Here is a 12353-nt window from a genome sequence, read left to right on the forward strand (position 1 = left end):
AGATGTAACTTCAAGTGCTTCGGACAGTTCATCATGTGAGTATCTAAATGTAGACATAGAAGAAACATGATTCTAAATCAGGTTTCCTGTACATTAGATTAAAATGTGAAGGAAGTTAAGCCGCACTACTGCTGTCTTTCCCTAGAGGGCAGTGCATCCTACCTTTCCATTGCTCGATGGTGTGCTCTCTCTCTTCCAGCTGTTTATCTGAAATCTGGGGAGGAGGCTGTGAGACAAAGAGAAAAACATGTATCACAGCAAGGTCACACACAATTATCGCACTGACGAGGAGTTAAACCATTGATCTGTCCCGAGTGGAACGGCCGCCTCACCGCGTCAGCTTCTGCAGGGTCGTACCACACGTGAATGTAGGGGTGGTTTAGGGCCTCTTCTACGGAGATACGGCACTCAGGATCAATGACCAGCATTTTGGACAGCAAGTCCCGTGCCTGACCTGCTGTTATGGCAACAGAGGAAGGGCAGTGTTACTATGGAAACAGGCCTACGGTATCATTTCATTTAAGCAGCCTTCACAAGAACTGATTACTTCCCCTCGTGGTGTTGGGTAACATCTCTGGGAATGTCAAGATTTGTTCTCTTGTTTCAGTGATGTGATCTCTGGCTTGTAATGCCACAAATTAGGGCAGAAAAACTTCTGACCTGCATGGTCATTCTCTGAACTAGTTGTGTAAGAGGTCCAGTTTTCAGCTTCTGTGTCCCTGTAATTTTGTTGGGAAATGCCTTCTTATAGTCAGAATGCTGCAGACAAATGCCTTGTTTTACCAAAATCTATGGATACATCTATACATACACCTCAGTGTCCTTGGTAAGAGATTTAAACACCAAGTATTCATGCTGGGGAACTGACTACATTTACATTTGGAGTTGAGTTAAATCCTTACTTTTTAGTTTGTCGTGCTCTGAGTCAGAGGGAAAGGCCCAGTCGGGGAAAAGCTCAGCAAAGCTGACGCCAGGATACTGTGGCTTGTTCATCACATAGTTCCTCACGGTCTCCATCAGTCGATTCATAAACTCCAGACTGGGCGTGCCCAGAACCTCAATCACCTTATTCCACTGGTCGATGTCTGGACAACATGTATGTTATGGAAAAACCCAGCTGCATTATGGAAATGTACGTATTTAAGCAAATGCAAAGAATGTATGAAAAGGCAAAGTGAAAAATGCATGAAATTGATGCACTTTGCAATCAATGTATATACTTGTCAGTAAGGAAAATAGCCAAAAAAAACAACAAAAAAAAAACCAAACAAAACAATACAGATAAGCACATTCAAGAAGCCTGATGACTTACAATTGCAGTAAAAGGCTATTACCTCCCCCAGATGAAAACCAATCTATCTCAGAATCACACTGCGGCCTGCATCCATTCTCTCATACTCAGGTATAAATGGTCAGTTCCACTGAAAGGAGCTGGTGAGTGAAGAGGTGACTAAACCCATTAGAAACAGAAAACGGCTAATATAAATGCAAATGATGTGAACCGCTTCAATTTGATTCCCTCTATCAATTAAGGTTGATTACAGATATCTGTACAACAACTGCACAGATTAATGATCGTTGAAGAGGGCGGGAAACACACAGAGCTCTCTGTTTAAAATGAGGTCTGCTGGAAATCTTGAGTGGCCCCATGCGACAGATAATGTGCAGGGGGCATAATGAGGGAAATGTTCGGACAGATGAGTGTGCAGAGAGAGCTGAGAGACAAGAGAACTGTCGAGATGAGTGAGATAGATATTTTATGCCAAATGGGGGCTTTGATGGATGGCGAGCGATGTGGGACAGAGATGGTGAGAGCGGTGAAGGATACGGTCGGTGCCCTGGAAGATGACGCTGCCCTTTACCATTTCTCCCATGATACACCCCACTGACCAGATGTCCACTGGGAACAGAGAGCACACAAGCAAACACAAGTGCACACACACAGGCACACACACACACAAACACACACACAAAAGGTATTAAATAAAAATGATCACATAACATCAACCACATAATATAATGCAGACTAAATATACAGTAAAATGACATGTGGAGGCTGCACGGATGAGTAACATGCTCCATGGTTTAAATTTGAACAACAAACATTGAAATGCAGAACCCTAGCTCTCCGTATTTTGGTCTATCCTCGAGCTGCGCCATGGCCGGATGCTTTCATCATATTCATCTTCTGGCTTTCTTTTCTCTCTCTGGCTTGGGAACCAGACGCAGCCTTCCAGGCCTTTCTCTTCTACTCTGCTTATCAGTTTACACAGCTGTTGCTCTCTCCCTCACTTTCCCTGTGTGTGTGTGAGTTTGTGCCCTTAGCAGAGTAGGATGTAGCTCATTTCTCTTTCTCTCTCTCCCTCCCTCTCTGAGTTGACTGTTTGCTTTAGAACATTTATATGTGGCAAACAGCCATTAACTCCTCTCCTCCTTCAATTTCACTATCGTCAAAGCTGAAAGCTCTCTGTGTTCTGATAACGGCCTGAGATCACTAAAGGAGGACTTAAGATTGAATCTGTGCACACAAGGCATAAATCATAACTTGAAACAGGTTACACTAATTATTGTAGTTATGCTTTTAACTTGGCAAAAGACTTCCCTGACAGATTAGGTAACAGATTAGTCCTGTTTGTAATTCTACCTTTATGTGATGTTTCATGATACAGGCATCAACTTGTATTTAAACTAGTTCAGAATAAAATGAACTACTTCACTGTACGTCTGGAAAAAAAAGTTCAATTGCAACATAAATTTGACAGTTTGACAGGTATCTCTTTAGCTATCATCCCAATTATTACAGTGGATTTACTGTTGACTCTCATGGCTCACTGTAGAATACGTTTGTGGCTGTGAAATATATTAGTCAAACTACTTTCTCAGTGGGATATGTTCTAATGAACTAAATAAACTAATACAAAATAAAACTATTACAATAAAAAAAAAACACAGAAACAACTATGTCCCCTGAGTGTCCTCTGTCTCTACTTGGAGAAAACAACTTTTAAGCTTTAGGAGACAAACAAGGAAGGATACAGTCCTTTCCAGGAAAGAGGATTTTGTGAGAGATCATTTCAGCCATTATGCAGCCAACCGACCACAGGTCCACTGCAGCAGAGTAGCAGCATATTGAAGACATTCACTGTCACCATCAATGACAGAATTTAATAACCAACTAGAGCACGACTGGATCGAAGACTTCCAATTGTGTGCTGAAGGCAGGATTCTAACAAGTGAACAATAAACTCATTCTTCTTAACAGCCTGCACCATCTGTCCAGCTGTGATATATGAAAGGCTGCGGTGTATTGTAAACAATCGAGTCTATTGGACAAACTATGTAATCATAGTTCTGTTTCTAAATTACTTCATGCTTTCCTATTACGTTTTGTAATGTATTTTTGTAATACTTGCTAGTATATATTTAAGATTCAAATGCATCTGTCATCTCTTTTAGTCATTTCCTTCCTGTAAACATATGAAAGTAATACACTGATGAATGCCACGTTACAAATTATCACAATACATATGTTGGAGCCAAATTTAAAAATTCAAAGTTTTGTAAAAAATCTGTTCAAATGCTGTTGTAAGACTGCTGCTTGATTATCCCCCTTACCATTCTCCTTATATTTCATGCCCAAAATGACCTCTGGGGCACGGTAGTATCTGGTCACCACATACGGGGTCATCATGAAGTTAGTGCAGGCCGTCCGTGCCAGGCCAAAGTCCAAGATCTTCAGAGTGCAATCTGACTTCACCACAATGTTACTGGGCTTCAAGTCCTAAGGGGACAGAAAATCTATGAATCTATAGAAACATACACACACAAAAAATATTGCCCTTAAGGTATTCATTTCTATACAGATAGTAGCTGCAAAAAGTTTAGAAAGGACTCCAGTTATTTTGGAGAAAATTATTGCATTTAGACAACTGGACCAAAAGTATTAAATATCTCCACATACTTCCAAAGTACAAATGCAATTTTATAGTCAAAGAAATGATCCTTTGCTCATTAAAAACTCCTAGAACAAACAGATTTTCTTTTAAATTTTCTAATGTTACTCTTTCACATGTTAATAAATATTTAGGGCTGGTTACTTGACTAAATGGCTAGCTAATGAGCAAGTTAATTCACTACTGATTGTGTTTACAGGTGTGACAGAACATGCTTCTGATCACACCCAGCAGTCAAGTAACAAACTTGAAATCTTCAGTCATCAGAGTGGACAAAAAAATGTGGCATTTGGGTCTGATATTAAGTCACTCTTCAGGATTATTCTTTGTCATTACCCTGTGGATAATGCCGGCAGAGTGTAAGTGCCTGATGCCACAGAGGATCTGGTAGAGCAGGTAGGACATCCTCTCGTGGTCCAGGTCCATGTGGATCACCTGGCATAGGCTGGCGTCCATCAGCTCCATCACCAGATACCTGAGAGAGGAGAGAATGCAAACTGTGATGTTGATATAAAATATGACACAAAGAGGGAAAAAAGTAGAGAGTACATAAAGGAACAGTAACAAGAGCAAAGAAGCAATATAGAGCATATCAAAAAGAGCAATGGTGGGTGCTGACAAGTAAATAGAAGGATGCCAGCTAAGTGGAAGAAAACACAAAGAGAAAGGAGGCGCTTCAGCTAAAATCTCTGAATCCGACTGAAAAAGAAACTAAAGAGTAGATTGTTACAGCCAAAAAACACTCCACTGCCACTCACAGATCCTGGAATTCCTCCAGGGACTTCTGAGGCGTGAACACATTGATCAGACGGATGATCTGCAAGCAGAGAGACAGGCCATTAGTCCACTCTGTTACTCTCCCTATACATCCACTTCACTGTGGAGAGCTAGCCAACTGAGGGCAGAGCACTAAGAGGGTTTGTCTGGATTCTCGCACTCTGAGCAGGAAACTTTATCAGGATTGCAGAGCTGACCCTCTTTGTTTTCTTCAGTGTAGTGTTTTCCTTTTTCTTTTTTTTTTTAAACAATTAAAGTGCTTTAGGCTTTGGCTGCCAGTCATTTCCCGTGCCCTACCATAAGTCACATTAGAAGGATACTATTTTTATCTCAGAGAAGACGTGAACATAAATCTTACATTTTAAATTTGACTGCCAGGAGTTTTTACAACCCTGCCTAATTTATAAAACAAAAAGCAGCCTTCAGTGATTTATTATGACTCTTTATAACTATATCAAAATATAAAATAAACATTCCAACAGGTAGAAAAAAAAGAGTCTTGTATTAAATCATCGATAAGTCTTACATTTTTGTGGTTGACACATTTGAGCAGCACCAGCTCCCTGTAGGCACGCTTAGCATGGGTCTGGTTCTGGAAGGGCCGGACACAGCTTTTTGACAGCCACAGGTATACCAAGGACTGTATCTAGAGCAGAGCTGGTCACACATCACACAGGAGAGGGAAAAGACAAAGACAAAGGGAGAAAATAAATGCATCTCATAGAATACATCAGAGATGTTTTTCTCTCCTCACTTTAAACACCAAAAGGGGATGCACAAAGCAAAATGTGCAGGTAATTACAACCCAATGAACAGGAATCAGCATAAAGGAAACTTCAGTTTATCGTCCTGCTAGAAATATGTGAATGCTGAACTTTAAAAAATGTCATTATTTTTGAGGCCTTACAAGAAATACAAGCAAATTTGACTGCAGTCTAGCTATTGGAGTTATTTGTATCCAATAATGAAATTTTGGCCTTAGGATAGAGCTAGAAGTTGATGAAGCATTGAAAATCACTTGTCGCTTGTATGAATTTATATTTTTTTAGAATTTATATTTCGTGAGCAAGCACAAATCTTGCTTTCATAGTGGTACCAGAGGACAGGTCAGTGGCCAACCAAAAATATTATTTGCATCATAATATCCACAGCAAATTTCATGGAAATGAGGCCATTAGCTTTCTTGATACCTTGTCATGGACCACCATGTTGTTCAAAGCTAAAATTTTGAACAGATAGTGGTGATTGACAAAAGCTTACAGGTTAGCCACACCACTTCAAACAACACTCTGGGGACTATGAATATCAATTTTGAATGTAAACTCTTCATTCCCATTGCCAGTACAGACTCATGCTGTGTAGCCAAACCCATAAAATATATATATTAAAAAAAAAAGTGGAAAAGATATTTATCTCAGAGAAATGTGTGTAAATGTGTACATGACCTTTTCTATATTTCTACTTAATGTAATAATGTAGCCATAATAAAAACTGCTTATACTGCTTAAACTATATACACACACACACACACATATATACATATATGTATATATATATTTAAATCTTTAAACTACTGACAGAGAAAATTGTTGTTATTGTTATTGTTGACCAACTACTAGTTATCAAGATATCTTGCTCTGGATTTCTGTACAGACTGAGTAAGCAACATGGCTATAATAATCCTTCTCACAGCAGACATTTTAATTTGTCATGGCTGGAAAAGCACAGGTGTGATCAATAACATTAGTGATGGTTCTATTCAAATGTCCTTGTAAAGCAGTGTGACAGTGAGCTGACATGCACAATATCCAGACCCTGACACCAGAGGGGCTGAATTAATTCAAGCATCAATAATTTTGTTATTTACACCAGTGCTTCTCCCTCTACAATAAGTAAAAATGTCTGCAGTGAAAAAGGCCCATTAGGGTCCAATGCTAGCAGGGAAAAAGTTTACTTTATTCATGCAGCAACTGATATATTCATCTAATTAGGAGGACTCGGGATATTAACAACACCCTGGGCTGGTGACACAATGAGCAAAATGCTAATAAAAGCGCAGCCTCTCACCACACGATACCCTGGGCCCCAGAGCCAATCGCGCGGAGCTGCTGGTAGCGCTTCAGTACAGTGAAGGTGGAGTCTCCCACCTGAACGCTGTAGAACTGGCCCTCTGCCTCACTCATCCTGCTGAACAGTCAGGACCACCGGCACTGTCTGCAGGGGGTCAACAACACACACAGAAAAAAAAAGATAAATACCCAGCACAGGCAGTTCAGCTGTACACAAACTCTCTGAATCATGAGACAGAATGATAAACAAGCACATATAGCATGTTAATAAGCCTGGATCAGTACAATAAGGTTATTACACTGTTAAGAAACCTGAACCCTTTTTTTCAGTCCACTGAATCACTCAAACGATCCTCAGTAAATGGTAGGGCCTAATATGGTTCCATCTGTCAGTCCCTGGCATCTCTCCCTTCATTTTCAGCCCAGTCTAGAGCAAACCAATCTATCACTGCTTTCTGCCCAGTTTGTTCATCTGACAAAGGTATAACAGTGGGCTGAAGCTGAAGTCGAGGCTGTAAATGCTTTGGTGGGTGTGTAGTGGAGAACAGAGGCAGCTGACAGCTTGGGAGTTCCTGAGACTCTCACTGCCATCTCTAAACTCACGCTGACACACTCATGCTCAGTAAACACATACATAACACACACACTGCTGCAGACAGCATTAGGCTTGAGCTTGCTCATTATTTGATTTGCATCCAGCCTCACTACAAGTGTATACACAGCCATTAGCATGGGGTGAGCACATGGTAATTAATACATGTTAATAGATGTGTTATGTTAATAGTGTTTGTAAAAAAAAAATACAGCAGTGCTAGCATTGATCCCTCAGGCAGGAAGTGGAGGAGGAGGATTACTCTGTGCCAGGGTTTGTGTTTGTGTGTGTGTGTGGGCGAGGACACACAATTGTGTAGCTATGCAACAGCAAGCAGTCACGGCTGTTTGTCATTCCTTCAGAAAACAGCCACAGGTTAAATGGAATCTAATATTTTAGCCTTTTCTGTTTGACGAGATGCAAGGACATGAGCGCTCACTGGATTTCATGGTCAGATAGACAATATACTAAAAAAGAAAGAAGCAGCAGGGGAGAGGTTGTGATCGACTAGAGCTACAAGAGTCTCAGTCTCAGCTTTGACACCATGACAGCACTGAAAAGAACTGCACTGCGTGAGCAGCGAGCAGCTGTCAGCTGACAGACTCGACTGATATCAACCTTCAGTCCGAAATGATTAGTGGAGTGACGGAAAATTAATCATTACTGACAATCCATTAAACATTCATTACACATTATTATGCTTTTGAAAACACTAAATGTTGCTTCCAGAACAAGAAGAATGAACAGCAGGCAAAACTGTAGTCAATTCTTTTTTATCAAGTATTAAAATTCTGATTTTTGTCTTTAGACAAATTAATGATTACTGAATAAATTAATATACATGTTTTTTATTATGACTGCTGAAAATAGAAATATGAGGAGTTTAAGTTAAAGGTTTGAGCATTACTAGTAGTAAATTACTAACAAAAAAAGTATCGATACATTAATTGTTAAAAAATAGTTTAAATAAATAATTTAAGTAAAACAACATAAACATTATTTTATTAATAATAATAATTATATACACACACACGCATTACATAAGGAGATGGCAATGATGGGAATACGAAACTGTTTATCATGCAGTGAAGTCTGCCACTGTCTTCAATATTATTGTTTTTTTATTTTAATAAGATAATTTAGTAATGTTGTTCATAAATTAAGTAACAATTTACTGAAATCCATGCAGTCTCTCATGTCCCCTCTTCAAACACACACATTAGCATATGCTACCACACACACATACAAACCTCCTCTCTTACTGTCAGTCATCATTCAGTTCAGTACAGTGATTTCCCTTGTTATTTTATGCATCTCAGTGAGGTATTTCCCACCATGCTTCTGTCCTCATTTGACTATGTTCTCTAATCCCACAGGGTCTCTGCTTGTCATCCTGATTTTTTGTTTATTTCCTTTTTTGGTTTGCTCTCAGTTGTTTGTTTCTTTTACAGCCAAGTGTTTTTTTAATCACTCTTGAACATGCCATCTTTTCCCTTTTCTGTGCTGCTTTGTAAATGTATAATCACTGATAAAAAAAAATACGCCTTTAGATGTAGGAGGTGTGGGTCTGCAACTGCACCATTACTCAGATGAAAAATGAATCCTTGTCATCTCTATCTACTTTCTTCCTCTGCCTCCCTGGGCTTTTTCCTCTTCGCACATGTACGTCCAGCTGGCTCCCTCTCACTACACCCAAGGGGAGAGCTGCAAAGACCTTTACTTTCTTCATGCTTCTCTCACTCTTTCCATTTTCCTTGGCTTTGTCTTCACTTCGTCATTATTTTATGCTCATGACATTCCCTCACTCTTGTGCCCTTTTCTGGTTTTCTTCTATCTTCCCAGTGGCCTCTTCAAACATATCCCCACTGAGGGACTGAATGGTACTGACAGTTATATTTTTGATGAATATTATTATGATGACATGCAGGCAGAGCTTTCCCTACTTGATTACATAATCGCCTAAAATGCAGGTGCAGAGGAAACATGCCGGCTGTGGTCAATTAGAGAAAGAGTTTCCTTTGACATGCAGCATGGATTCTAGGCCACGGATTTAACACAGCTCATGAGCACCTTGTGCAACAAATATCCAGCAACACCTCTCCCTCCGAGAAAAATACAGACTCTGCTATTCTAGCTGCACTTGCTAACAGTGGCATTTTGATTTTTTCCACCTAAAACGTCTGGTACACTGATTCACAACACACACATCAAGCTAAGGACACTATGAAGGGGCCATTAATCATATCCAAAACCTATTTCAGCAACAACAGGCTCAGCACATGTACAATCTTTCACTTGCTGTCAGGCAAGGGACGACTACAGGCTAAATGTAACAGTTGACTCAGCACAGATATACGGACAATGACAGGGAACAACTGAAGTGAGGTGAAAATAACGTCTAAGCTTAGGAAGTCAGACACACACACACACACACACACACACAAGCAGACACCTGTTATTTAAAGTTCTGGCTGGCAGGCACTGAAGAAAACCAGAATCAAACTGTCAGACGATTAATTGTATAATTATGGTTATAGTGATTTTTGCCTCAGCAATTACTTAAATCTGATCAGTCACAAAAGCTTATAATAAACTCCCAACTGCCAGTTTATAAGGTAGAAGGGCCTCCTGTTTGAAGACAGGTCCGTAGAGAACGTTGGGATTAACTAGTCTCTGCTTCCCAAACATCATTAAGGCTGCATGCTAGAGCACTTTCACTGCAAAGACAACCCACCAGTGTAATGTAACAGTGTTTTCTATGTAGAGCTGGTTGCTTTCTCTTTGGGAACATTATTGATCTGCTTTCACTTCATATTTAGCTAGAGAGACAGACTGCAGATTTAATGCGAAGAAAAAGGTTTTTTTTTATAAAAAGATTAAGTTTTCTAAGAAAAGTAAGTAAACTTTATCCATAGAGACCAAAATAAATTATAGTCACTTAGCAGGCTCTTTTGTCAAGTGCAGATGTCCAGTTATACATAAATGTGAAGCAATATCAGGGTCAGTGTCAGGATCAGTGTCAGTGCTCAAGGATACTTAAACATGTCTGCGATTGAACTACCAACCCTGTGATTAAGGATTGACCTGCCCCACCAAGATACACGGTGAGCTACAATTTCCCACAGTATAACAACTGGTAATACAAAATAAAGTGCTTATAGTTGCAGTGAATTTTAGAGAACTGAGATTAGTGTTTAACATGTGCAACCATAGCAAAAGGCTAAACTGACAGAAAACAGAACAGTTCAGGTGACTGTGCTTAATTCATTATGATACTGATTGTGAAATATAAATGAGGAGACAAGTACATTAGATCTCTTATCCTTGTCTCATAATCTATAATTTTGATAAAATATGATTTTGTTAATGTTACTATGGAAAGAGTAGATAAGAGAAGTGACCTTCACACAAACATCATCATCCTCAAGCACATCATCATGACAAAGGTCCAGTTCAGTCCAGTCCAGCCTTGGGGTCTGATGTGGCCATGGCTCTCAGTGGGGAGCTGGATGGGAGTCAGTGAGCTGGCTATGATATCAGATTAGCATGGCCTGAAGACTCAGCATCTCATCCTGATGTAGCAGAGTTATAAAACACACAGAAGGGGTGGGTAAAACTACATCTAGCCTGCTGCTGCTGCTCCTGCACTGGAGATGTCTGCTGAGGCTGTAGGACTGGTCTCTTATAGAGGATGAAGGATGCTAAAAAATGTGTTAATGGAAAAAAGATGCCAGAACCACCACAAACACTCCTGATGTCCTTTCATGTGGGTACTGTGCATGTATGTATGTATGATCCCACTGCACTGTTGGCTAATACAGCCCATGCCAATCGGTTTATGTCTCAGACTTTAGCCATGACAGATTAATCCTGTGTACACATGGCGTCTGATCTGTTGACAAGCTGAAACTTGCCCCTGACATACCATGCCATATAAACTAGGTGGAGGTGAAATACAGCACTAGCTTTCACCACATCTTCACCTGCGTTAGTGGTTCACTGTGGTAGTGGTTTGGAAACCAGAGCGTACTTGGCCTACATGAAATGAAATGTCATTCATTTGGCTAAATGTACATCATCGCAGGTCTAGGGGTACGCTGCGTTCACTGTCAGCCCCATGTAGCGTAGGTGTGAAACGGAGATTTTTGTAATTTCCACAGACAACGTGTCTACTCTAATACACACGCAGAAACACACACATTCATACACACACTCAGAGGTATGAAGTCACCCGTGTATGACACACCGCGGCCGCAGCACCGCTGGCAGTCGCTGGCTTAACACAGTCACAAACCATCGCTTCACACAGCTGAAGTCACACTAACATGAACGCCGGCTAAATTCACCTCGCCTTTGGGAGGTAACAAAGTTACCAAGGCCTACTCTCCCCGTCTTTTTTCACTTCTGTCGGCAGCAATGCGGTAGTCGGGGCCGGGGCTGAACTGGGAGCTCGGACGGACCAACGGACGGCAGAGGAGGCGGCAGCGGCAGCAGCAGCAGCAGCAGCGAGACTTACCTTCTCCCTTCGCCGTTCCCAGGGCACTCCCATGCATCGAAAACACAGATAAAACACTCCCTCCGACTTCTAGGCACAACCGACACTCGGAAAAGTTCACGAGAAAGACCGGCGGGGTTGTCACGACCGATAGACCTGCCTCCGGTTCTTCCTAGCTAACTCCAGCGGCAGCAGCGCGGAGGGACGGGGTGCGGAGGAAGGCAACGCCACAACAAGCAGACAGCGAGCATGCGGGTGACGTCATCACGTACAATTTACGTGTGAGCAAACTTTTTTTTTCCACCACCAAAACTTTGAGGAAAAGTTTTCTGATAGGCAGTTTAACCACTAAAGTTTCGGTATATGAGATCAGCAGTGGAAGAGTCAGATAAGTAAAGTAAAGTAAGTAAGTAAAGTAATAAACTATTATGAAAAAATCTGCATTGAAAATACAGTTAAATAATTCT

General features: G+C 40.7%; 1 protein-coding gene across 1 annotated transcript in view; it reads right to left on the reverse strand.

Moving 5' to 3' along the window:
• mapk9 (mitogen-activated protein kinase 9) overlaps nt 1-12133 on the reverse strand; it is a 14762-nt gene extending 2629 nt beyond the window's left edge. Inside the window, 11 exon segments of the mRNA XM_018699567.2 lie at nt 163-226; nt 333-457; nt 903-1085; nt 1829-1900; nt 3616-3781; nt 4290-4428; nt 4712-4770; nt 5257-5337; nt 5339-5387; nt 6798-6944; nt 11908-12133. Of these exon segments, the coding sequence (XP_018555083.1) occupies nt 163-226; nt 333-457; nt 903-1085; nt 1829-1900; nt 3616-3781; nt 4290-4428; nt 4712-4770; nt 5257-5337; nt 5339-5387; nt 6798-6913 (1054 nt within the window). The 5' untranslated portion in view covers nt 6914-6944; nt 11908-12133.
• Between the last annotated feature and the right edge of the window lie 220 nt (nt 12134-12353).

The sequence above is a fragment of the Lates calcarifer genome, linkage group LG8 (assembly GCF_001640805.2).
Source record: "Lates calcarifer isolate ASB-BC8 linkage group LG8, TLL_Latcal_v3, whole genome shotgun sequence".
NCBI lineage: Eukaryota > Metazoa > Chordata > Actinopteri > Centropomidae > Lates > Lates calcarifer.